The sequence below is a fragment of the Hippocampus comes genome, unplaced genomic scaffold (assembly GCF_001891065.2).
Source record: "Hippocampus comes isolate QL1 unplaced genomic scaffold, H_comes_QL1_v1.1 scaffold176, whole genome shotgun sequence".
Classification (NCBI taxonomy): Eukaryota; Metazoa; Chordata; class Actinopteri; order Syngnathiformes; family Syngnathidae; genus Hippocampus; species Hippocampus comes.
This window is the reverse complement of record NW_017805826.1, coordinates 1,617,336-1,644,003: the sequence shown is the minus strand read 5'-3', so window position 1 is coordinate 1,644,003 and position 26,668 is coordinate 1,617,336. Positions and strand designations below refer to the sequence as shown.

Genomic DNA, 26,668 nt, shown 5'->3' with positions numbered 1-26,668 from the left:
TATTGTAAAGGTAGAATTTTGGATAGAGCTCTTGCAACGGATCTTATACAAATTGGTCACGATGGTGGTCATGTACAGAATATGTGTGACACAAGAATCACTCTTCACTCACATCAGAAAATGAAAATCTTATTTTAATACAGAACTCAAAACTTGCAACATTCTACTCCAGGCCGAACAAGGTTGTGAAAACAAAACAAAATGTTTACTGCCATCTAGTGTTCAATTTATAGACAAACAACCTTTTGTGACATCCTGACAGGGTGTTTGGTTGGAGGCTTGTGCAGATTGTTCCTGGGGAATGTCCAAGCAGGAAATGAAGGTTCCTCAATCCCACTCCTCCCTCTTGGGATCTGTGCTGGTAGTGTCTGAATCAAGTGGTCTGCGCTCAAAGTGGGGGGAAGGTATGGGTGGGTGGTTGGTCACTGTTTTTTCTTTCCCAAAAGGCCTCCCTCGACCCATCACCCCCATCAATAGCGATGTGAACCCTCTGCCTACACCACTGAAAGGTATTTCGCTCACTGGCTCTGACAAGGTGTTTGGGAGTGGATCTGATGGGACCACATTCAAAGTTGCGGAGAGCGTATTCTGATCGGCTTGCATCGGTGGTGGCGATGATGGTTGCTCAGTAGGCTGTGTGCATTTGTCTTCTTCTGCCGCAGGTGAGGTCTGCGGTGCGGGCTCCGTTCGAGGACTTGAACGAACGAGCAGACCTTTCTCTGTGACTGGATAGAGTTTGGCGGCACGCTCCCGACGCTCACTGCGCATCTGATCCAGCAGCCTGAGCTCGGACGGGAAGTCAAAAACACAGTCCTGTAAATAGAGAAAAAAAATAACAATGCAAAGACCTTTTCAGGATGATGTTCCATGTGTCATAGGTCCAAAAATTGACTGACTGCTTCTGGTTGAGAGCCTAAGCACCATAGCATAATCCTGATGGTTGAGGAGAAGATAAAGCTCCCAGATATGCTTAGGGAAAGGATGGATTTACGCGGCCGTTATATTGAGAAAGCGAGAAACGATGGTAAGTGTCGACTCTCAATAAAACAAGTCCTAGAACTCCAAGGCTGCCTATTTGTGTTGAACAACATTTGCAAAGTATTTCATCGTAATACATAGCAAACAAAAGGCTCATACCAAATTGATACTCTCCAAATAATCAAGCGGGTACTGGCTATTTGAGAGGTAGGTGTCCACTAAGGCCATGTAGTCCATTAGAAGAGAATCCAGCAGCACCATTCTGAGAGGTTGCAAGTGGATCACTGACAGCGCCATCACGTTCAGCAGAGGTAAAGGGCACGGACGCTTGTACCACACCTTGGTTTCCTCCTGCCAAAAAACAAAAACAAAAACATACACTGTTGTCATTAAAGCTGACTAATCAAGTTTAACTGTTGTCCTCCATCAAAGCGTACTTCGGTGAGCTGGGACTTGGTCTCCAGAGTGAAGAGGTGGGAGGAGGGCACCTTCAGGTGGAAACTCACCACCTCGTGAAGAGTGCTCACTCTGTGTGGAAAAAATCCTCCCGTCTCAGAGTGAAAGCACAAGACATCTGCCACCTTGGCCAGAAAAGGTAAGAGAGACATAAAGGTTGGCTCAAAGAATGATACTAGAAGGATGAAGGCATATCCACCACTCTTCCCTTATGTACCTGAGTGTCAAAAACATGAGTCAGCTTTACTCCAAATTGTGTCATCAGACATCCAGCAACAGCTCTGCAGTCATGAATGACCTGTGCCACGTAACACAATCAAAAAGGGCCAAACAACACAATAAGCATGTACGACTATACACTGCTCACCTTCAGTATGTGCTTATTCTCGAGAATCATGCACAGGCCGTTCTTAAAGGCTTTCGCTCCGAGTAACAGAATGTCAAAGAGAAAAACCTTGTGTTTTGTGGCAATCTAAGACACAAACAGGAAACATCATTCGACACAGATGACGTTCAAATGCCTCCTTAATGTTGAACAGTTTGGAATTTTACCAAGAAATACAAGCCTTGCTATAAATAATAAAAATCTGCAAGTTCATAGCGATTTCTCCAAAAAGGTTAATGATTGTCTATAAATTTTCCAAAGGGCCGCAAAGCATTATGTTTGTTACGTGAAGCTCCTCAAATCATTACAACATGGTTCTTTGGCTCCAAGATGTCGCCGATGTAGTACTTACACAGCTTTGGGCTGGGCACAAAAACAGCAAGCAGGGAGACCAAGGACAATTGTAAGATTTTTGACATTTGTGTCTAACTTTGAGCTGTTTTGACCTGCCCTAGAGTGTTCAAACTGCTATGCAAACTAGATTGAAGTGTCTTCTACTAAACATATGAATCATCATTAAAATAAAATTGAACGAAAAGCGCCACTGTGCAATAGCAACAACAAACCTTTTTTGTCAGCAAGCTTTTATCATTAAAATAAAATTGAATGAAAAGCGCCACTGTGCAATAGCAACAACTTTTTTGTCAGCAAGCTTTTTTTATTTTATTTTTTTTTACATTACACCTTCGAAGAACTCATCTTCTGCATTACTTCCAGTGTCAGCTTGACAGGTGTGTCATATTGCTGTTTGTTTACCCTTCATTTTTGTGAAAGGGAGTTTCTGTTGTCTGGCCGTTGGTAATGCAAATGCATAGAACATGCAGGGGATAATGTACACTACAGTAGTAATTGAGTGCACCATCTTATACCGCCTGTCAACCTACTGTTTCATCACACACCATTTTCCCGTTGTGGGACGAATAAAGGTTAGCTTATCTTATCATATCCTCGAAAGATCTTGTACTGTGCACTGAGGACCCCCTGAAAGAACCGCGGACTTCTCACCTGAAGCCAACACAGTCGGCCGTGCTTGTACATGTCCAACCCGTCAGCTCCAACGCTAACCACATGCTGCTTCTTAATTTCCATCACCTAGGAATTAACACATCACAAACATAAGTCAATCATCAATATAGAGATGGTACAGTATTTTAACGTAAGGCTTCACTGTTCTCTCACAATTTTTTTCAAATACATGTAAGACTCTAAAACTACTTACGGCGGGTCCAAATTTCTCATGAAACCCATCAATAACTTCAAATTTGACGTATTCGTCATCATGATCATGAGCTATTAAAATAAACACATTTGTAATCAACAATCATTGTTTCTATTTTGAATGACAATGAATGTTTACATTTTACTCACCCTGGTGAAAATTCTTGAATGGATTGAATTCTGACAACTTCAAGTGGTCTTCAGGAACATTTCTGTGCATCATTTAATAGCTCTAAAACAAACTTTCGCCTCCCAAAGTGACAATTTGGTAACGACTTACCCATGCGTTTTGTCCTCTTCATTGGCAAACTCCACTATTAATTCACAAAATGTTCATTTTAGGAATTTTCACTTAAACTATATTCGATGGCTTTTGTACTGACCATTCAAAATCTCGTGACCGTAGAACAATCTAATTCCGGGAAGTTCACATCCATTATCGCCATATGTGACTGAAACACAGCAATTTAATTAATTAAGTGGAGGTTGGTTTCCTCGCTCGTTTAAGCATAACCAATTATCCATTAACTTCAATGTTCAGGGGATTAATTAAGAGGCACTTTTGTCAAACCTTTAGCGAGGGCCACTGTTTTGCTGGAGGTGATGCGCTGCACAACGCCGAAGCAAAATGACGTCTTGAGGGTAAGTTTAATGCGTTTCCCTTGGAATATATTCGTGAAATAAGTGTCTTCGTCCACCATCTTGTAGTTGTGGAGCACTCAAGTGTCGTTTATTTGAAGAAAAAAAACTTACATTCAGTATCGAAGGAGGTGGCCAACTCCGTAAAGAAGCTATACGGCTAATTTGATGTTGTGTTCAAGAACAACCTGCGTGTTTGGAAGGTTGATGGACGAAAGGAATCTACAGTATTCCCTAGTTCACTGTTCGAAATATGTATTACATTACCAGATCCTACATGTGGGAATTTAACAAAATTGTGCTGGGACAGATCACATTACAGACTAAAAGAATGTGCAATCACTGGCTTGTGCATAGTAGTTCTGTAAATTCCCAAGTGATGCCAACGCATCCTTCAGATGGCAATAAATGAAGGGGATAATTTTTGGAAAATAAAAATTGTATTGTTTGAATATAATTAGTTTGATTTCTGAAGCAATTGTCCAAATTTTTGTCACCGCTCCAGTTAGTCAATGGTAGTCAATCATTTTTTTTGCCACCCTTGATTACCCTCGGTGCTTGTTTACAAACACGATGAAAAATGCAATTTCTGCAAATGTGTCTCGAAGAAGCAGTTCTGCACTTCTTCCAGGATGAGGCCTGAAGCACTGCATTAGACAGCCTCGCCCCTAAATTGAGCAGCCACCATGGCAAGACATATGCATGAAAAATATGTCTATAATTTTTGATCTTCGTGCCACAGACAAGGCAGGGGGAACCCATAAGTCTTCTAACCTTCTTTATTTTACTTATATTTCTATTTTTTGCTGAAAGGTGTTGTGTGAAAAGTGTTCTTGTCTCACAGTATAATGTCAGGATTTTTCTGGCCTGAAAAATAGCACTATCACAAAACTTTTTATTCTTATTCTCTTTTAATAAAATGTATTTCACCTTTGTAGACCTTCAAGACGTTTGTTCATTATTATCTAATGCTTTTTTTTTTTTTTTTTTACAGTTGTGAGAAATAATGAAATGAATAAAACTACCATTACTGCTTAGCCACATGGGGGCAGACTTATTTCATGCAGCACATTGCTAGCAACTATTAAGATACCGGGCGGCCCGGTAGTCCAGTGGTTAGCACGTCGACTTCACAGTGCAGAGGTGCCGGGTTCGAATCCAGCTCCGGCCTCCCTGTGTGGAGTTTGCATGTTCTCCCCGGGCCTGCGTGGGTTTTCTCCGGGTACTCCGGTTTCCTCCCACATTCCAAAAACATGCATGGTAGGCTGATTGAACACTCTAAATTGTCCCTAGGTGTGAATGTGAGCGTGGATGGTTGTTCGTCTCTGTGTGCCCTGCGATTGGCTGGCAACCAATTCAGGGTGTCCCCCGCCTACTGCCCGAAGACGGCTGGGATAGGCTCCAGCACCCCCCGCGACCCTAGTGAGGATCAAGCGGTTCGGAAAATGAATGAATATTAAGATACCTACCTGTGTGTGCGCGCGTGTGTGTGTGTGTGTGTGTGTGTGTGTGTGTGTGTGTGTGTGTGTGTGTGTGTAGTGTAGTGAAGTATAAAACTTCACAAAATGGATCAGTGCTAGATTGACATGGTTTGTTATTACAGCATGTAATGTTGCACACACACAGCACATCTCTTTCACATGGTATAACAATACGACAGACACACGATTGAACATCTTCAACTGGATTTTTGGATTGTTGAATTAAAATTATTACCACATGCACAATGCACAATGAGATCAGATGTGAATTAAGTTTAGATTTGTACATCTCAAATTCAAACGGTGCCTATTGGTCAATCTGCATTATTTTTGGATTGAGTTCTCTATGAGACATCTTCTCACCCTGTATACGCACGGCCATTTTTTTTCATCATATAACATTATATCTGAGTTTTAAGCAAGTAAATATTTTCCACAGCAACCTCATGATGGGATTTTCCATTAAATATGATCAGATTACATTTTATACTTTAAGAATCTGTGAAAGTCTATCCCAGCCTAAACACCTGTTAAAGTTTAGTCAAGAAAAGTGACTTACAACAGAGCGTGACGCTCAGAGGAGTTCCTCTGCCCACTCTGCAGTGCAGTTAATGACATGCCGGCCACATTGCAGCCTGCCTCCCGCCCCCAGACAAGCTGCGTCTGAATGTTGCCTGTTGCTTGTGTCACGTCCATTGACGAGTGTGTGTGCATGTGTGTGTGTGTATGTGTGTGTGCTCAGCATGCTGCTAAGAGCACCGGTGAGGCGAGCACAGCGATCAGATGCTCCAAATGAGGAGGACGCAGATGGACAGCTTAGTGCAGCCTCTCGTCGCCCAGTACCTTGCCATGGGCTGTCAATCAAAAGACAACAACAAAAGTGAAAGTATTGCTCCGGACGACAAGGGGAAAGACGATGCGTAAGTGTCACCATAATATTTTACTCTTTTTATTTCTTGCTTCTTCAACCTGTTTCGGTCAACAGTTCTGTGTATTTACCTACATTTGAATTTGTATGTCGATCCATTTATTCATGATCTGAAACGCTTTATTCTCACAAGGGTCTGCATACTTTGTTCAATACATATGGTCTTTTCCTATACTAAAACAAAAGTAACACTGTCGTGAATGTGTAGCACCAAAATGAAGAAATGTTGCATTTCCCCTCCTTTAAAAGAAAATTGCCTTATTTGCTGGTCAGCTACCAAGCTGAAGTGGATGTCCGTAATTAAGTGGTATTTCCCACAGTTAAAGGAAGGAAATGAGAACAATGCACACTATCTCATGGGAGTTCCTTTTTAAACAGAAGCCATCTTTTGTACTTCACATTTGATGTGATGGAGGCTGTGCTGCAAAAAGTACTCACACTCTGCACTTAAAGGGGAATCAAACCCAACGAGTCAAAATGTGAGATTTTACATGCACATCTCTTCTCGATCAGCCGTTGTTTACTTAAATATTCAAATTACGTATTTATTAAAAAAAAAACCAATAAACCCTTTGATGCATCCTGTAACCTGATAACATGATAAGCTGTGTATTGTAGTCACCGCTGCCCCTGAAAGAGTTAAAACATCATATCCACCATTGCACACTTGCATAAAGATAGCCGCCATTTTTACGTCTTTTTTTACCTTTGTATGAGTGTGATTTTGTGAGAATGTGGATTCCTGAGAATGGTTTGGTTTTTTTTTGCCAGTTCTGGCCTGTTATACAGCTTCATTAACTTGGACAGCCATACACAGTTAGTATTCAGCACTTGTTGAAGTATTTGTGCAGTTAGTTGTCGCAGCATTTGAATGATCATCAGGTTTTGCCTTGACATATTTTTGGCAAATCTTGTTGAAATAACCTCAGATTTTTACAGGATGCTTCGAAACAGATTTAAGATTTTATATCATTGTATTCAGAGTAAGCTTATGATGTTCAACACCTAAACAGTTCAATTTAACTGAGCCAGACGTAGTAGTTTTCTGTATAATTACATTTAATTTGATGTCAAATGTTTTGGTACATGCTGTAGTTTCATCTCAGTGGATTAGATGTCAAACCTGGTGTTGAACAAAATGTTAAGAAATTGTGATAGATCCATCATTTTACTATATATGGGGTACTGTATTCTCTTTAAGGTCACGGGAGAGCTGAAGCCTATCCCAGCTTACTTTAGATGTGTGGCAAACTATGAAAATGCTAGTGATAAAACGGTTGTAATTCCAAAATGCTAAATGTCATTTTTTTTTTTTGAAACCCTGTAAATTAAAGCCTTCATCTCTATACATGACTGCTATTACTGAAATCCATTACGTCATTGTCCAAATACGTTTGGCCCAAACTACATGTGTTTGTGAAATGGAAATGGGCGGTTGTAAATCCTTCCACGGAAAAAAATATTATCCCATTAACAATCATGTGTTGGTGCATTCTCTAAAAGGAGAGGGACTCCAGGATGCGGCCCCAGGTCTAGAGTTTCCACTCCAGGACGTCCTCAAAGGTTCCACAAGCCGATTCAGGTCCAGGCCCCCATGGGGAAACCCACGGTGTCAGTGGGCCATCTCGCCAAGGGGGCCAGCTGGGAGGAGCTCATCCAGGCTTGTTTGCAGGCATTTGGTAAGCTTTAACTGGCCTTCATTGACATGTTTTTACGTGTGGATGGACATTGAGTCGATTTCAAAAGTCACCCCTGTTGCTGAGTTCTTAATATGATTGGTTAGTTTTGAACAGTAAAATCCAAGTTATACGTTTATTTTGACTTCCCTTCTCGAAAAAGATTTAAAAATGTAATGTAATTGACCCGTCGAGGTTATGAGTCACATCGATGGTGGAAACATTTTGAAGTGATTTGTCTTGCTCAAATTTTCTTAGACTACAAAAGTCTGGCATTTGAACAAGCGTGTTTATACTTTTAACCAGAGCCGTAGCTTTCAAATTGGCATTTGTTTCATTGAATTGGTGTTAATGTAGGTTTTTCTATTCGCAGTTTGATTTCCAGCCATCCTTACTGAAATCTGCATATAGACTCCGCTGGGTGTTTTGTATGTTGCGGATGTTGATGAAATGTGTTTGCCTATCCTGGCGGAGGAGGAAGGGGGGGGGGGGGGCGTTACGACAGCGCAGCAGGTTGGTTGAGTAGGTTGGATCAATCAAGCCAACATAATTGGCTTCATTAAGTTGTCAGGAGAGCTTTCTGAGTTTTGGTGATTATATCTCTGGAAAGAGAAGCTTTCAAAGTGGTGTTGCCCTGGTTACGCAAATGGAGCAATACGAGAGGTGTTACAATGGACTGCACATAAAAGGGCATCCCATAAAGAGTGCTCGTCAATGGCGAGCTAGAACCAGGTGTAAGTTTGTGTGGCCACAAAAAGTGTCAGTACACGTGTGGGGTTTAAAGGCGTACTAGAAGGTATGAATGAAAAATTGCAAAAAGTAAGGCCATTTGAAAGTAGAATTTCAGGAGGCAGAAAAATTTTTTGCATTGTTCAAGAGTACGTTGCTTTTTAAATATAAAAATCTGGGGATTACAAATGCTTAAACATGTAGATTAAAAAAATAGGATCAAAAAGCTCTTAAACGATTTCAGCCAATACCTAGAAAAGGATAATGGAGATGTTTTAATTGCCATCCCTTTGTTCAACCACAGGACATTATATTTCGAATTGACAGTGCAGAAAATGCACAAACCTGAATAAATTATGACTCTATCGCTGGTTTGGTCCGTATCATATCGGAAAATAGGCAAAAATGTTGATCATTGTTTGCCAAAGTAAAAGCAAATGTTTTACATATTTTTGAGTCAACACAATCAGTCTTCTTTCGTGGAGAATGACAGAAATCGGATGTTTCCTGTTTGGAAGCTGAAATTCCAAGAAGTTAAAGTTAAAAAAAGGTATCTGAACGATTAATTAATAATGATGCAAAATAATAATAGATAATGCCCTGCGAGTGACTGGTGACCAGTTCAGGCTGTAGTCTGAACTGGTCAGCTGCTGAAGTCAGCTGGGATAGGCTCCAGCAACTCCCTGTCACCCAGCATAAGCGGTGTTGAAAATTGATGGATAGCTGAATAATAGATTAATTTGATAAGCGATTAGTTGTTGATTAATCAAATAATCCTTGCATGTGCCCTGTGATTTATGAGTGACCAGTCCAGGATGTAGTCATCCAAAGACTCTAAATAGGATAGGCGATATGAAAAAAAAAAATGACAGAAGGAATTAACAACTTTCCTCTTTCTTTATCAAAGCAAAATGAAAAAAAAAAACAGCAAGTAGTGGAACAGCCATAATTAAAAACAGTCATAGATGGAACATGAATACAGAAATTCACATCACGTGAAAAGTGACGCTTGTCACAAAGTTGCACAGAACACAACACTATCAGTGATACCGTGATTGATGTTTTACTCCACCATAATCAGTACTAAAGAGGGTTTGACACCGTAGTTATTGTGCGCCATGTGCCCACATCACATAGGGACCCCTGTGGTGGGCGAGTTATTTGAAGGATGGCCCGATGGTACTTTCAGGCTCAGCTAAACCCAAAGGTCAATTCCCCACACCGCGCCGCTCACATGGTGGCCAGTCTTTGAAGATTACACCGCTGTGAGGAGTCGATCAATAGCCCCTGACATCATTGTCCATCAATTTCACCTCATCTCAACCTTACTTCACTTTGTGCTTCAAGTGCTTTGCAATACCTCAAACAGATTTACTGGGCACATTTGGTGCTTTAATAACAAGTCTGGCCCATGCTTTTGTACAAACAAAACATATTACAGTATAAAGTAGTTGCTAGTGGTGTAGCGGTACACTCACCTGACTTGTGGGCGGGCGGCATGGGATCGGTTCCCACTAAGTGATGGCGTGGATGTGGGTGTGAATGGTTGTTTGTCTCTATAGGTGCCCTCCAACTGACTGGCAGTTCAGGGTGTAGTCCGCTCAATGTCAGCTAGGATAGGTTCCAGCACCCCCCCCATCCCCCTACTGCGAGCAGTCAAGTATGTGCCACTTATCAGAAGCCAAAACTGTTAGCTAACATGAATCTGTGCATCAAACACAATTCAATGCAGCTCTGCTTACCTCTGGGCTTTGGCATGATAGCAGGGTGTCCCAACCATGGGGGATGTGAGTGTTTCTGCTTGATTCTGTCTGTGCATGATTTCAGTCATTTGGTCAGGTTACTTGAAGGTGGCTCTGGATCTTCAGCCAACCAAGCCAATCATCTAATCGGTGGAGAAACTTGGAGGCAGTTAATATTGGATTGGATTGGATTGGATTGGATAAGCTTTATTGTCAAATGTACTGTATGTGTAACATACAGCACAGATGAAATTTCTTCCCTCTCAACATAAAACAAGAGGAGCCGCTGCGGGTGTCTGCGCTGCTATCAAAAGAAAAGTTAACAAAAAAATGACAAAATGATACCAAACAACACATGAGACACATATATGTAGGCTAATGAAGGAGAACATGCACGTTTTAATTGCTTAAGAGCTTGGTTTTACCCCACGATGAGACAGATTGTTTACACGCACACATTTTCACAAATAGTCCAATAGCAAAAGATTTACTTGGTTGTTAAATTTTAAACTCAATGGGTGGGCAAGCACTACAGAGACACAACGATGTGTTGACAATTCCAGTTCAGGGTGAACCCCTCCTTTTTTTCCAAAGTCAGCTGGGAGCGGCTCCAGCTCACCGATGCCCGAAGGATAAGCGGGACTAAAAATGGGTGGATGCTGAAGAGGCTTAAATACTTGACTGGGATGTTATCTGCTGTTGTGTTCTGTTTGTTCTTGTCTTGCTTTAGTTACAAAACAATTATTGCACCATATTTAAATCATATTTTATCTCATTGAAACTGAATAGAGTGAAACTCTGCATATTGGTGGTTTGCATTAGACAAAGCAATAAAAGTGTTGTTCTTACTTTGGTTGCAACCTATGTTCAAGTAAGTTGAGGAGTTTCATTGGGACAAAATTAATGTCCCAATGACTGGCAATTACAGTACAGTTTAACTCTTTTTCGGTGGAATCAATTACATGTAGTTTTTTTTTTTTTTTTTGCTATTATGCAATTTATACTGCAGAGGTTCACCTGGTCATATGTATGGTGGACTCACATCAGGCCAACCATACTGCTGCACCCACAAAAAGTAATCAATGAACTTTGCGAAATGCTCATCCCTACTCATGAGTGTCCATTTTAATCCTAAAAATATAATATATTAATAGGCATCGACTTGTATTGTTTCAAACAATTGAATATTCCTAACCCCATGTCCCATAGTCCAACACACAACGTCCTTTAAAGTCAATTTTTTTCAGATTTCAAAGGAAGAACCATAAAAAGATCATCCCGTCTGATAACATCTTCCAAAACAAGGAAAAGCGACACACGCATTTGGAGTATCCTGATGAGTGTCAAAGATAGCCTAAAAAGCAGCACACGAGTCTGGTGTGCAGTTACACCGCCGTGGGCGTCTTTCCTAATTTTCCAGGCTGTAACAGATCGTCCGGAGGGGATTTACACCAACAATTAACCCTGCGCTGGTTGGTTTAGTGGTCGGGAGGTTGTGAAAACAAGGATGAGCTAATTGTTTACCTTAGACTGAATCATCCTTTCCTGTTGTGCATTTATGCTTTTATGGGTCTCACTTTACAGCTTATCGTGGGTATAGACTCGGATAAAACATTCAACAAATATGCCGGTATGGCATGATAGATTTTGCGCAAATTCACCGTATTGTGTTTTCGGCAATACTTTAGCTGTGGGTAGCCATCCTTTCCTGTTGTAGTAGCTCGTAGTGGGTATCAAAGTAGGTCAATCGTGAAAAACAAAGACACTTGAATGAAACAAAAGCTTACAGACAAAATTCACCCCATTGTGGACTTGTGATGCCGCTGGCTTAAGCAGGTAATGGCTGAGTGGCACCAACGGAAGCACTGCCCAAGCAGGATGCGAGGGCTGGACTGCCGCTGGAGAGGCTGGTTGCTCACAGATAACGCAGATTGGAAAATGTGTTGCCATGGTGTGCAAAGTCTATCCAAGGTGATAAAAGTGTGTTCAATCACCCCATGGCCTTAAATTCTCGAGAGGAACTACCCGACTGAACCGTGAATAAAGCGCATGCTCTTGAAATATTCGGCTTTTATGCGCTTTGTCGTCTTGTCTACCATCAAGAGCTTTTCCTCTCTTTGTAAACACTCGATCGCGGCACGCAGCGGCGTTTTTTCTCAGAAGATAAATGGTCAGGAAAAGGCTTGCATGCGCTGAAATTGGAGCTCGGTCGGCTCTGGTGTTGTGTGGTTTTTGCACTGTTTTCTGCACATTTCGTCTCTTTATATTCTTTGTGTCTGTCTCGAGACAATAGAGGAAGTGAGTCAGTCGAATTGGAGAAAAAGAGGAAGATTAAATGTTGTGGAGACAGACGTGTGTCAGAAGTCCGCAGAGTTACAAAGGTCAATAGACCATAATGACATCATTTATTAGAGTGTGTCCATCGGTGGTTTCCCTTCTGGGTAAAGGGATGGTGATTGTTTGCATGGATACCCATGACATCACCCAAATCCCCTGATTACAAGGCCCTTGTGTTGTGTTATTCTTATTTTGTCAAGATAATAATATACATTTTATTTTCGAATCAAAATCAACATAAGTTGATAATGAATATATAAAAAAATAATTTCAAATGTTTTCATACATCTTTAAGGGGCGATTTAAACACTGCTGGCTTTACGTTAAAAAAAAAAAAGGTATGGACATTAGTTGTGCGCCTTTAAATCATGTTTGACAAACATGACTATGGTTTCATCTTGTGCAATATTGATGTTGGTGAGACGTGATTTTAACGCATGCAAACAATGTCCATGCTACTGCATTTCTGAAATCATATTAAGCTCTTACGATTGCACTTTATTACTTCTCCTATTAAAAAAAAAAAATCATACCTATGGTACAAGGAGTCCTGTGAACCGCTAAATCACTGGTGTCAAACTCAAGGCCCGGTTGCCTGATCCGGCCCACCACATTGTTTTATGTGGCCCGCAAAAGCAAATCATGTGTCAACTTCAGTGATCCTTGCTGAAATCTGTACCGAAATGTCAAATTGTCATGTTTAATAAATAACATTGAGATTTTGCAATAATTTTGTTACCCTATTAGCACTCACTCAAACAATAATTGAACAAACTATTATAGTTGATTTGACTGATTTCAAAACTGCTAATACATCAATTTGTTGTGTACAAGTAATAATATACAGTATAAGCATTTATTTAGTTGCACTCTCATCATGGCCCTGCGAGGGAAGACGCAACCCCAAAGTGGCCCACGACAAAAAAAAGAGTTTGACACCCCTGCTCTAAGTTCATAGTTACGAAATTACTGTACAATTTGTCATTCATTTAATTTTCAGCAACATTTCTGGATGATTGCATCAATCTGAACATGTTTGGCCAGTGAAGTCTGAGAATACTGAAAATATCGGCTACCAACTGTAAAAAAGTACAAACAAACAAGATTTTATGAAGTTGTTTTACTCTTTCACCCTTTAATGTCTCACGGAAAAAAATGGTATTTAATCACATATGTATTTTCCAGCCATTTGAGCAACTTCGTTAGTTAGAAATGATGGAAAATGAGTGTTGTACTCTACAGGTAAGCTAATATTTTAAATATATTTGTAGCCCTCAATTGCCATGTTAATGCTAACATTTTATATAAGTCACTGTTGTTTATTGTTTAACCCATTCGATGATAATGACTTCTGGTGGTTATTATCAATGAGTTCGTTCCTCTTTGGCTTATCATCACTGATACTGTTAAAGGGTTTTTGCGAAGAAAATAATTTGCAAAATAAAACAGATTGTGAGGCTATACACTGAAGAACAACAGCTGCTACTGAGTTGCCTTTCCTTATCTTCTTTCCAGGCTCTTGAATGATCCACTTTTGGATGGAATGGTTGGATTCTGAGTTCATTCAAGTTCTGAGGGTCCACTTAAACCAAAAAAAAAAAAAAAAAATGCCGGTTTTCTATCACCAAAAACCTTTTGCTATGAAGTCCTACCAATTTGTAGTGGCTTAAACTGGTTGTTTTCCTCCTCTATCAGCTCCTTTGCAACAGACAGACTTATTCACACAAAATTTGGAGTGCTTGCCGATAGCATAATTTAACATGGAGTTCTGACAGTGACTGTGTGCCTCCGCTGCATGCAAATGACTGCATTTGTGCAGCATTGCACCTTTTACTCCAGCTGTGATGAATCACACAGCTATTGCCTTGGTGAAACAAGGGCGCTCATGAGTCACCGATGATGGTTTTTATTCTGAGGGTATAACTTGACATTTTGTATCAAACAATATTTCCACATTGCCACACTCAGTTGTATTTTTTTTTCTTCCCCCTCCAGATTCAGACGGTAACGTATGCGAGCGCAGCCACTTGTTGAACATCACCCTGACCATGCACCGCCTCCTCATCTCCTCCAGTGATCTGCTGGATAAGATCACCAATCTATATCCTTCAGCAACCTGACGGAACGACATTATTGATATCATGGATACATTTGTAAGCATTCAGACATGTTTGCTGCCCAGATTTGTCGAGAGAGCCTGCCAATCTCTTGCTTGGCTCACACTTCTGGCTCGCCTGCGTAAATTGAGAGTAGCCTGGTTGGATTTTCTTCTGCTTGCATTGCTCAATTTGCTCAATTTATACATTGCTAAAGCGACAAATCTAATGGTATCCAAGATACAGTACTGCCTCGCTTTCTTGTATCTTCTTAGCCCCATCACGTCCATTTCTCGCATTTGTAGCATTTTGATCCTATGCCTTAAAAAAAACAAAAAAAAACAAAAACAAACCTTTGTCTGTGAACTCGTGTTTTGTTTGGGCTTGTCCGTTCAATTGTTTGCCACTGTGCAAACTAGGGCTGGCAAGATTAGTCGACTAGTCATGATGTTGTCGACAATTTAATCGATGAGTCAATTATTTACTGTGTATATCATATCATATGGCATTCATTTGAGGCTTTGTTTTTCTCTCAAAACTGTCTCATCTCCCGCTGGCGTTGTGCCTTGGCTGTGATGCACAAGCACAGTAGTGATAATCCGGGTCATTCGTGACGTAAACAGAAGCATTGTGGGTAATGCCTGTGTCATGGCTGATCGGTGTCATGGCTGACCCGAGTTGGCAACAGATGCATTACACCAAACATGTTTAAGATAATACAAACCTCCCTCTCATGGCAACATGGCGGTGACAAGCGGATAAAGAAGCATGTTGTAGCTGATGGCAAATTTCATTTCTGACATGGGGACGGTCATTTCTGTAAACTAGCATTAGCACACACAGGTTACTGTGTATATTTGATGTAACATGATGTCCTGTTGCACGCTAACGTGTTGTAGCGTTGACTATGGATTACGGAGGCATTAGTCAGTCACGCTCGATCATCTAAAAAGGAAGCACATTGTGACTGATGCCTGATTTCATTTCTGACTTAGACAGTCATGTCTGGCAACTAGTGTGTGTTTGATGTAACGTTATAACACTATGTGCTGTTTGGTAGGCTAACATATTGTCGTGTCTACAAAGGGTTACGTAGTCATTAGTGAGTGAACTCATGTTTTTTAATGACCAAAGCATATGTTTTGTATGCACGTGGTTGACATTGAGGCAGGAAGAGAGCACACGGTCACGACTGTTGCGTTCATAATTTGGGAAATGGGAGCACTCGGGTCATGACATATTTGCCACAAGCCCTCAATGGCAACACATAACAATAAAACATATAACCTAGTACATTGATTTCATTTATAGTGCTATTTTTCGTTTCAGGCTCACCAGACCAGGTTTTGGTTGTGTGGATCAATTTACTATTTTTAAAATATGCATGGGCGGCGGGCGACTGAATCGTTAGCATGTCCGTCTCAGAGTGCAGAGGTCATGAATTCGATTCTGGGCCTCGGCCTGCCTGTGTGGAATTCGCAGGTTCTCCCAGTGCCCACATTCAAAAAGTTGCACAGTCGGTTAATTGATTGCTCCTAAATGTCCGTAGGTGTGATTGTGAGCGTGAATGTTCTTTTGGATTTGTGTGCCCTGTGATTGGCTGGCAACCAGTTCAGGGTGTAGCCAGCATCCTGCCCGAAGACAGCTGAGACAGGCTGTAGCATGCCCCGCGACCCTTCTGAGGATAAAAGCGGTTGGATAATGGTTAGACAGATGTAGAAAATATGCAAGGAAAACAAAACATGTTGCATAAAGGTTTAATAAAAACAAAATTAAAAAACAATACCAATGTTTATTTTAGTTTTCATCATCAGCAATTTTACTCATATGATTTCATTACCTTCTACATTAAAAGGTTTGGTGCTCAAAAAGAGTGAAATATGTTTATAAGTATTTATTTTTGTATTCATAGTATTCATGCAACATTGAGAATAGTTTTTGATTCAATGTTTAAATGCACTTCACATTTACAGCCAATAAAATCAAGACCACAGTATCAATTTAAGTTGCTCCATTATAAACATGTGAGGGATGCTGGTAAAAGCTGCAAAGTTAAAAAAAAAAAGTTGAGTGTACTTGCATCTCAATTGTCTTTATTATGAATTTGGACATACCTTCATAAAATTCAAGTTGTAAGCCAACGATGGTTATTAAAAGAGCAGCTGCTTGCTGGCATGATATGTTGTGATTTACATATGAATTGTTGACTAACTACGACTACTGTTGGTGACTAGTCGACTAGCCAAATAATTGTTTGTGGTAGCCCTCGTGCAAACAAAGCATGTCTTTGTGTACGTCTTGTGTTGTGACCAGCATGGAAGGCTTTTAGTCTTGGCTTCCATTCAGGAAACAGCGGTGGCGTCACAAAGTCTCCCAGAGGAGTGCAGCCTTCGGGTTTCAGGTGTTAATTACCTGTACAGTATTTCTTTCAAACACATAGACACACATGCAAACGTGTCCTCTTCAACTATATATAAACACTTCTGCAGATGAAAGAGACCCCCGCTCGCACAAACCACGTCAGAGCGCACAATACAAAATGTCCCTATGCTATTTTTAAACCTCTCATTGGGAACCCAAGCCCCAAAAGGATCTATCAAATAGATTGAGCGAGTGTGTTATGATCCGGGAGGAGACGCGGGGACCATTAACAGCCCTCATCATCACAGTCCGGCTGTGGGATTGTGTGGGCGCTTCTTCTGCTCCCATGACGCCATTAGCCTTTTTATGTGCATCACTTCAAGATGATTCCTGCCAAATGAGAGCCTTAGTGTCAGTCCATTTATTTATGAGGGCTGACTCTCACATCACACCTTGTCTTGATCTCCTTTTTGTCTGGCTGCTCCATCTATAACCGTGGCTAATGGTCAACATGTGCAAAATTGAGGCCTGGAAAATAACTTTCTCCAACTCAACTCTCATTGAAAAAATTGGCTTGGTGTTGAATTCACTAAATTTTATTTCGTCAGGTGGTCGCACACAATAAAATCATCTGGATTAAGAATACATTTTTAAGTAGCATGCTATCAACTATGTTCTTGGGCCTCTATTTCCTTGAGTGATGTTACAGATATGTACCGTATAGAAGTGGGTTACTTCTTGTCATATTGCTAAGCGCAATATATCCTAGCATTGCTCACTATCCTGAAAAAAATGGTCTGTTTAATTTCTCAATTTTTTTACGTCGAGAGGTTGCACAAAATAAAATCATCTGGATCCCGATACATTTGTAAGCAGACGTCTAGTCAACGTAACAAATGTATCTGGATCCAGATGATTTTATTTTGAGCAACGACTTGATGAAAAAAAAAATTGAGTCAATTCAACTAAAACTTTTTTCATTGTAGAGCAGGGGTGTCAAACTCATTAAATCACAATAATGTTAATGCTTTATTCTTTAGCTTTGTGTGTGTCTGCTTTGTCGGAATTCTGCAGTGATTCACTGAGTGTTGCTCACAAATTTGGTTTCGTGCAGTTGCCTCCTACATTACTGAATGTCACATTGGCCAGCCTTGGTGCCAGTCACTTAATATTAATGTGTATAAAAGCCGTACAAATCACATATTGTTCATGACGAGTTGATCATCAATCAGCATCCTTAACTATAATCTTTACGTTTAAAAGTGCCATGGACAATGAGCAGCCAGCCGAGTGGCAGAGAATATGCTACCTCATCAGGTTTGTGCATTCATAGGATAGTGATATTAACAGTTGTTTTTCCTTTTGCTATGTTTTGCTTCGGTAATGTATATTGTCCACTCTGACCTCCAGGCATTGGATTCAGGAATTCTGGATGATGTTCAGGTTGCACCACAGCTTGTCAGACAGCTTGGACCAACTCCGAGAGCTGATCAGGGAGCAGGGACAGGAGCATCTCTGCTCTCTCCTTGAAACAAAATGGATGTAAGTGTTAATGTGTGACCAGCTGTCAAATGAGAGGTCTGAACACGACTCCCAAATCAGTCAGGAAAAAAAATGAATACAGTCACGATCATAAAAACTTTGCAGTAGAACAAAAAGTGCATTCATGTTCATAAACTGGACCTTGACATTGAGCAGAAAGTGGAGAAAACAATTTTTGCTTCTAAAATGTAATTACTTTTACTCGCCACAATATTATTATAATTTTAGTCGTAAATAGTGTACTTGTATCTTTGCCTATCGAGAAACGCTCTGTCTATGATATCTAAAGTTTATTAGGATTAGTAGCAAGTATTTTTTCAACATATTTCCTTCTCACTCTGCCACCTCAAACTTTTTTTTTTTAATTAACTAATCTTGCGGGCTGTTTCAAATGTCATTTTTTTTGTAAATGTAACAGGCCTCTGAAATCTGTGTGATGGGCAGTAGTTTGGTCACTCCTGGCCTAAGGCAGGTTCAAACTTTGCAGTTTTCTATTGTAAGGCAGGCTAATGCTAATCACTCGTGAACTTTGCTGTGCTTGTCCATTACTTCCATCCATCCTTGAGACGACTTAAGTTGTGAATTGGCGTTATGGAAATAAAACTGAATTGAATTAAATATCCTCTGATTTGCCTTTGATCGTTATCATGCTGAAAGGTTTATCTTCCAAGGTCCTACATTAACCATATTGGACCATAAAAAGTTCACTGATGCTGGCCCAACTGGGCTAGTACCAATTTAAAAAATGTAATACGATGAAATCAATATATAAATATTCAATATTTTGTGTTTTATCCACTTCAATTGATCAATTCTCAGTGATCTGTTTACTGCGCTGTGTATTTTATTGGCAGGGCCACCACAACATGGCTTAGGGTGGTCCAACAAAGGCTCAATATGGGACTCTGTCTTCTATATACCAGAAGACATCGGGAGGTCGTTGTGACCTCAGGTCATTTTATAGGCTTCCAATCACTGTGTGCCACTTGAGCCCAAAATGCCAGATCGGCGCTTGCTTACATTGCCCATCGCGAAATGTGCTGTTGCCGTCATGCGTTCTAGAAACGAGCGAGACTGGTCCTGGAAGGCCAGCCAGAAGATCAAAGCCAACAGCAGTAAAAAGAGGAAGGTATCGCTTCTCTTTGACCACCTGGAGCCCATCGAGCTAGCCGAGCATCTCACCTTCCTGGAGTTTAAATCATTTTGCAGGATTTCCGTGAGTACTCATATCAGCATACAAATCTTTTGGTGCACTGGTGATTTGTGTCTTTGGCATGCATGCAAGGTGCATATTTCCTCCCAAAGGAAATGCCTAGTCGGTTGCATTCGCCTCTTAGCTCTCTGCTCTCACCATCAGTTCATAGACTACCAGAATTACATCCGGAACTGCTGCATGAAGGACATCCCCGTGATGGAGCGTTCCATCGCCCTGTGCAACGGGGTCTCCCAGTGGGTTCAGCTGATGGTGCTCAGCAGGCCAACGGCTCAGCTTCGAGCGGAGGTTTTCACAAAGTTCATCCACGTGGCAAAGGTAGTTTCAATCACATCACCGCTAGTCTGAACGTTCTGACCGCATTAAGAGCTAAAACAATGAGCGTTTGATTTGCAAGCTAAATGACTGAATCGGTCTCAAAATGTTTTTAGAAAGATTTAAGATATCCTTTATTTGTCCTACACTGGGGAAATTTACAGCTGTTTTTTTTTTTTTTTTAATGCAGTCATATGTAAGTACCCCCCAACCAAAACACGCTCACCCACTGACTTTTCTTTACCAAATAATTCTAAACGCTGTGAAGTAGAACTCTACATCCAGTCAAAAATGCGTATCAATAAAATACTTTGATATGAATGCATTCCTTCTTATCTGTTTGTATTTATTATTCTAAAGTTGATGTTAATTCCATTAAAATGCCATGAGTTCCGAACTTGGAATGCTAGTGCATTGAATGTTTCTAGAAATTTCACACTCTTTTGCTAGTCCCTATTTGTCAAATTAACAAACTTCAAAAAAATGGTTAGGTGCACTCAAAAGCCAAAGCGACGCATCATTCGGCGGGCCTGCCACCCTGCATTGGTTCGTGCCATTAAATCGCCAGCCTGCTGCTGAGCACAAAGCCCATGGGGTGTGGAAACAAATTTCACACCATCATTCTCCAATGACAGCAGGAATTTCAGAGCTGAGAAGAAATGGGAAAGCGCTTCGGGTTGGGAAAAAAAAAAAAAAGAAGGCAAACAATGGGTGTGAAAAAGTAACAACAATTTAAGTGCTTTATGTAACTGTGGTTTTCTGTATTATATAACCAGAACTACTTGAAACATGTATCTGTCATCACAGCAAACTACAACCACAATCGTGAGTGTATTGTTGCATGAATACATCTCTGACCATCTCAACTGAGCTTGATAGATTTTTTTTTTTTTTCTAGTGGATCTCAATGTCGGCGTCGAGTTGAATGACCTTGTATGTGTTTGTGTGCGTCCACCAGGGTTTACACCTCATGCACAACTACAACACGCTAATGGCAGTGGTGGGAGGGCTTTGTCACAGCTCCATATCCAGACTGAAGGACACCACCTCCCATGTACCCAGTGAGGTCATCAAGGTAATGAATAATCACAGAGCCGATCCAAAGCGTAAGCGAACTAAACACCTGCTTTGTGTGGTTGTATTGAGGAAGAGCAGACTAACATTAAAAAACTGGAATGTTTGGATTAAAGCCTTTATTTAGATTTATATTTCATGAAATGTTTTGTCCATTTTTTTGTACATTTGAATTTTTCAATTATGTTAAAACATTTTCATCAGAAGTATTTGCATAACAATGTTATGCCTCACCGTGGTTCTATTTATTGTTTCAAATAATTGTATTTATTGAGTCTACTGCGCATGTCAAACTTTTAATGGGAGCCAATGTGCAAAGGTTTGTGTGCCCCAAAGAGGAATGAAATCGTGAAATCATCCAAAAGAGATGAACAAAACAACTTACCTCATCATGAACTACAAGCACTTTAGACAACTTGTTGTCCTGCCGATTTAAAAATAGAAATGCATATATTTAGAATTTTTATTTCATTATTCCGTTTTTGTTTTACTAAAGGTGTCTCAGCTGAATGGTGGGGCGGCGCCCTCTATTGAGCAGCCACCACTGTCTGTGGTTTTGTTTGTTGTTATTACACATGATTAGAGTTCTTTTACTACAAGTTATTTTTACACTATGCGGTTGCAGTTTTTAAAAAACAAAATTAATAAACCAGATCACACTTTGACGTTAAATGCATGATAGACTGGATTATATTGTTATTACTTTTAGTAGACTGAGATGATACTCAGATGCGTGAGTGTGTTGTCTCTTGGAATATTGTTTAAATGAACCCCATTCTGCCGTTTTATTTGTTTTTTGTTTTTTTTTTGGAGTCTTTATGCAATCATCCCAGGAATTCAACAAAGAATGATCACTAAACAAAATTATTGACAAAAATAAAGTACCCCAATCTAAAATTTTTATTATGGGCCTCATGGAGGCATGGGCTCTGAATGTGCAATTACGAGTGCTCCATATGTACTCATGAGTGTTCATGGGGAGCTAAGATGTCCTTTTTCCCCCCCTCTCCAGGTGTTAAATGAAATGACAGATCTGCTCTCCTCATGCAGAAACTTTGATAACTACAGACAAGCATACAACAAGTGTACAGGATTTAAAATCCCCATCCTGGGCGTGCACCTTAAAGACCTCATTTCAGTGAATGAGGCCATGCCGGACTATGTGGAAGACAATAAAGTGAACGTGCAGAAGCTGCAAGCCCTCTACAGCCATATCAATGAGCTGATACAGCTACAGCAGATCGCTCCCAAGCTGGATGCCAACAAGGACTTGGTCCACCTCCTGACGGTATAGTAGCCCCTCGACCCCCCCCCCCCACACACACACACTCATTTGTTTGATTCACCACATTATGTGGTGTTTGATTCACCAGGACTGATGCAGATGTGTGTTCCTGCTAGGGCAGCCGAGAATAGTTGACTAGTCACAATTACACCCATAATCAAATCTGTCGACTTAATAATCAATGCGTTGTTTATCTTTTTTAGAGATCTATTGATATTTATTTATCTGACACTTTCATTTCCTCTGCTTCCACTTGCCGTCTGCCTGTCTGTGACGCACATGGATAGTACAGTTAATATGGGTCATCCGTGATGTAAACAGAAGTACAGTGGCTAATGCAGTGTCATGGCTAACTGGTGTTAGCAACAAAGTGCTTTTCACCCAAAATAGGAAATGCCATGCCAACCTGCCTTTCATGGCAGCACGATAGTGGTACATAAGCATCTGAAAAGTATGATGTGGTTGATGCCCGATTCCATTTCTGCAAGGGACAGTCATGCCTGCCAGCTAGCCGTTATTAGCACACAGGTTGCTTTGTTTTATGAAGTATGTGGGTTTTTTTTTAACATGTACAACATATCAGGAATGCTGGTACAAGCTGCAAACATGAATCAAAGTTCAACATACTTAATTGGGGTTTTTTTTGTTTGTTTTTTTTGTACATAGCTTGAAGAACTCAAGCTAATGATAGTTATATACTGTCAGAGCAGCTTCTTGCTGGTGCGGTATGCTGCGCTTTACATACGATCCGATTAGTCGACTAATTGCAACTACTGTCAGTGGCTCGCCGACTAGCAAAATAATCCTTTGCGGCAGACACGGTTCCAGCATGTGGTTTGTCTGCACACGCGTGGGTGCGATGAGAGTCTAGGATCCATGAGTGTGTGGGTGACAAACTGAGTGTGAATGAGAGTGAATTCAAATTGCTGCACTGTACTTGTGTGTGTCATCCTTGCGGTGCTTTACATGAATACAGTATGTCCTTGAAAATGTGCTCTTGTACCATTGAGCCTCCTCTCTCTCTCTCTCTCTCTCTCTCTCTCTCTCTCTCTCTCTCTCTCACTCACACCTTCTCTCACTCTCTCCATCCAGCTGTCCTTGGACCTTTACTACACAGAGGATGAAATCTACGAACTGTCTTATGCCCGGGAACCCAAGAACTGTAAAGCCCCTGTGAGTGATCGAACCACTTCACACCCACAAGTCATAGCTGCATATATCCATGGAAACTAATACAAGAAAAATGTGTTTTTAAAAAGATCACACTGTCAGAGAAATCTGTTTATTTTGGATGTATTCAACAGTTGTATAGATCTGTAATTTATCATTATAAGAGTTGTTTCTAATAATTTTGTTTACCATTTACCACGCATACTCTTGGATATACAGCCCCTCCTACTTTCACATCAACATATAAATGACTCTACCCAAATAGATGCCTTTTTTCTGCTTTAGATTAAAAAAATCAGTTAGGTTCTGGCAGGTGCATCCTAATGCATACATTTGTACAAATAAATGCCTTCTTCATAGAACAACTGGAACTGTCTGCATTTGAGTAAATAAACACCCCCTGTTACTGCTTGAGGGAATACAGTTTTGAGAAAATATGCTTATTCACTTATTGAGACTTATTTTTCAACTATGAACTAATTTTCCATCAGCCAGCAACCCCATCTAGACCTCCAGTGGTTGTCGACTGGGTATCGGGAGTGGCTCCTAAACCGGATCCTCGAACCATTAGCAAACATGTGCAGAGAATGGTGGACGTAAGTCTTTGCTATTGTACGTTTTTTTTTTTTTTTTTTTTTTTTTGGAGGTGGGGCATAAAGCAGGGATGTTCAACTCAAATGCTGTAGGAGGCCACAATTTTTCAGCAGTGTTACTGGGAGGCCACATAGGACCATGCACTCCCCAACCAGATGTATGACAAAAATGCTATATTAGATATGGACAAAAAACAGGCTTTTAGGATATTTCATTTAGATTTCATTTCTATTTGGACAGTATATATAAAATATCCACTATATATCCACTATCCTAACCCAACAACTAAGGGTTTGAAGCAAACAATAAAATAACCACATACTGGACAGTAATTTGTTTCCAGTGCAAAGGGATCTCACATAAAAAAAAAAAATTAAAAAAAAACAAGGGTGGCACAAAACTGCGGAACACGAAAGCAACATTGAGAGCTACAACTCATTTTGTAAATTTTTTTTTCTCCAATTCAATTCAACTCACTCAAAATTGTAATATTATTTCGCAACTTTGTTTGTCCTCCATACCATTCGAAACCCACCAAAAAATATTAGGTCTCCTCACATGTGTAGTAAAAGGGCAGTCACAAAACTACAGAATATTTGCAGTTGCACACCCGCGGATTGGCATTTATTTTTTCCAAGATACTTTCATATTTTTGATTTTTTTTTCCCCATTTCCCCCAGTTTTTTGTGGAAATATAAAATATTTTTCAGCATTTCATGAAGAATTTTTTGCTTTTGTTAAACAAAAGGCTCTAAAAATGTAATTATATTTTTCACATTGTTTTTTGAAAATGAATTAAGGGACCACTCAGAATGTGGTCGCGGGCCACACAGGCCTCCAGTTGCCCATCCCTGGCATAAGGAAGGAGCATGGTGATTATTTTGACAGGCTGCTTTCATTCATTGTCGAGCAACATCCATTTTTTTCCCCTCTTGTCCTCCACAGTCCGTGTTTAAGAACTACGATCACGATGAGAACGGCTTCATTTCTCAAGAGGACTTTGAGAAAATTGCCGCCAGCTTCCCTTTTTCTTTCTGTGTCATGGACAAAGACAAGTGAGTGCTCGGCAGGTCACGCACTCATTTGCAACTGCAGGAGAGAGCAAAGTGGTATTTGTAGTGATAAGTGCGGCGACAGGAAGCTTCAAGAGGCTGCACAACTAACCATAACCTCACTGCTCTCTAGTCTATTTTTTGCATGCGGACCCACTTACGTGCGATGTTCACCGACCACACAAAATCATGCAATCCCTAGCAAAAACTGTCAGTGTAAATGTCATGGGTTGTTTCATTAGTAATATCGTAATCCCATTTTTCATATGTTTGTACAGAGAAGGACTTGTCAACAGAGATGAGATCACAGCTTATTTCATGCGAGCCAGTGTCATCTGCTCCAAACTTGGCCTGGGCTTTGTTCATAACTTTCAGGAAACCACTTACATGAAGCCCACCTTTTGCGACAACTGCTCTGGATTTGTAAGTCAGCAGATGAGCCAATGCACACCATTAAAAAAAACAAAAACAACGCTTTTGACAATCCTGTGTGTTCTTTCCAGCTGTGGGGTGTCATCAAGCAAGGCTACAGATGCAAAGGTAACTCTTCGGACATTAGTCATGCGTTGTCTAGAGATAATTCAAATCAGACCTCTCTGCTGTGAGGCAGACAGCTAACCACTAGTTGCCCGTGCTTGCTCAAAAATTTAGTGTAATTCATAAGAATTTCATTTTGTCCCTTTTTTTTATTGAAACCTGTTTGATTTGGTTGAACGCCTTTTAGCGTGCAAAACATTCATACGGTAACCTAAAAACTGCCAAATGCCCAGTGTGATACAATGATGTCGTCTGCAATCATGCATTCCTAGTTTAAAAGTATGTTTAAGTTTGGAGTTAAGACCGACGTAGTACAGCATGGCATCATATTGAGAGCTGGTTACCCCATTGAGTTCTAAGCACAGTCATTGGATTATTACCACTCGAATATAACTCAAACCTCAGCGTTATTGAATATTTCGATGCTAAGCTCTTGTATTGAATCTCATTGAATCCTGTAAGTTGTGTTATTTCCCCTCGCATGTTGCAAGCTAAACCTAGACCGGTGTCAGTCAATTGTTCTTTAAAGAGTGCACGCAAAGGTCTGAGCGTTGCAGTTGCAGCAGAGATTCAAAAAGCGGTTGAGTTCCTGTTCTGACTTTGCGCTGCCTTCGCACAGACTGCGGGATGAACTGCCACAAGTTGTGTAAGGACCAGGTGGCCTTTGAGTGCAAGAAGAACACCAAAGTGAACAACAACAACACCATCGACAGTCCCACGCCCGGCTCCACGCCAGTTACCGTGGGAACCTCGGAGGGTGGGTCAGGGCACGACAATGAAACCATCATGTAATCAGTCTATTTTCAAACAATACAACAGGATGATGAGGGCGACATGAAGTTTCTATAAAACGGGCCATC

The 26,668-nt window shown here is 40.6% G+C and overlaps 2 protein-coding genes across 5 annotated transcripts in view; one reads left to right on the top strand and one right to left on the bottom strand.

Moving 5' to 3' along the window:
• Window positions 1-116: 116 nt before the first annotated feature.
• Window positions 117-5,896, bottom strand: exd1 (exonuclease 3'-5' domain containing 1). 3 transcript variants are annotated; one of them, XM_019887227.1, is made up of 11 exons: window positions 3,609-4,606; window positions 3,421-3,489; window positions 3,318-3,351; window positions 3,188-3,249; window positions 3,039-3,109; window positions 2,825-2,911; window positions 1,802-1,906; window positions 1,652-1,732; window positions 1,416-1,559; window positions 1,138-1,329; window positions 117-813 (listed from the first exon to the last, which is right to left on the bottom strand). In XM_019887227.1, the coding sequence occupies exons 1-11, from the start codon at window positions 3,736-3,738 to the stop codon at window positions 328-330; spliced, it is 1,461 nt and encodes a 486-aa protein (XP_019742786.1). In that variant the 5' UTR covers window positions 3,739-4,606; the 3' UTR covers window positions 117-327. The 3 variants fall into 3 exon arrangements, with proteins under 3 accessions (XP_019742786.1, XP_019742787.1, XP_019742788.1); XM_019887228.1 differs by having other exon boundaries at window positions 1,485-1,559; XM_019887229.1 differs by lacking the exon at window positions 3,609-4,606 and adding an exon at window positions 5,717-5,896 and having other exon boundaries at window positions 3,188-3,351.
• LOC109526140 (RAS guanyl-releasing protein 1) overlaps window positions 1,501-26,668 on the top strand; it is a 27,616-nt gene continuing 2,448 nt past the window's right edge. The window contains exons 1-16 of one of the 2 annotated variants that reach the window (XM_019887226.1): window positions 1,501-1,573; window positions 5,900-6,077; window positions 7,589-7,764; window positions 14,565-14,671; window positions 18,282-18,343; window positions 18,437-18,568; window positions 19,631-19,784; window positions 19,926-20,099; window positions 21,055-21,171; window positions 22,183-22,458; window positions 23,548-23,628; window positions 24,117-24,221; window positions 25,165-25,274; window positions 25,550-25,694; window positions 25,775-25,811; window positions 26,428-26,565. In XM_019887226.1, the coding sequence (XP_019742785.1) occupies window positions 5,941-6,077; window positions 7,589-7,764; window positions 14,565-14,671; window positions 18,282-18,343; window positions 18,437-18,568; window positions 19,631-19,784; window positions 19,926-20,099; window positions 21,055-21,171; window positions 22,183-22,458; window positions 23,548-23,628; window positions 24,117-24,221; window positions 25,165-25,274; window positions 25,550-25,694; window positions 25,775-25,811; window positions 26,428-26,565 (1,951 nt within the window). In that variant the 5' untranslated portion in view covers window positions 1,501-1,573; window positions 5,900-5,940. Of the gene's footprint in view, window positions 1,574-3,592; window positions 3,680-5,899; window positions 6,078-7,588; window positions 7,765-14,564; window positions 14,672-18,281; window positions 18,344-18,436; window positions 18,569-19,630; window positions 19,785-19,925; window positions 20,100-21,054; window positions 21,172-22,182; window positions 22,459-23,547; window positions 23,629-24,116; window positions 24,222-25,164; window positions 25,275-25,549; window positions 25,695-25,774; window positions 25,812-26,427; window positions 26,566-26,668 lie in introns of those variants that run through there. The other variant, XM_019887225.1, reaches the window with a different exon arrangement.

Coding starts and splice junctions, on each gene's coding strand:
- exd1 (XM_019887227.1), bottom strand. CDS start 3,738: ATGGTGGACGAAGACACTTATTTCACGAATATATTCCAAGGGAAACGC. Junction 3,110..3,187: donor ATTCAAGAATTTTCACCAGG/GTGAGTAAAATG, acceptor TTATTTTAATAG/CTCATGATCATGATGACGAA. Junction 1,330..1,415: donor CCAAGTCCCAGCTCACCGAA/GTACGCTTTGAT, acceptor GTTTTTTGGCAG/GAGGAAACCAAGGTGTGGTA.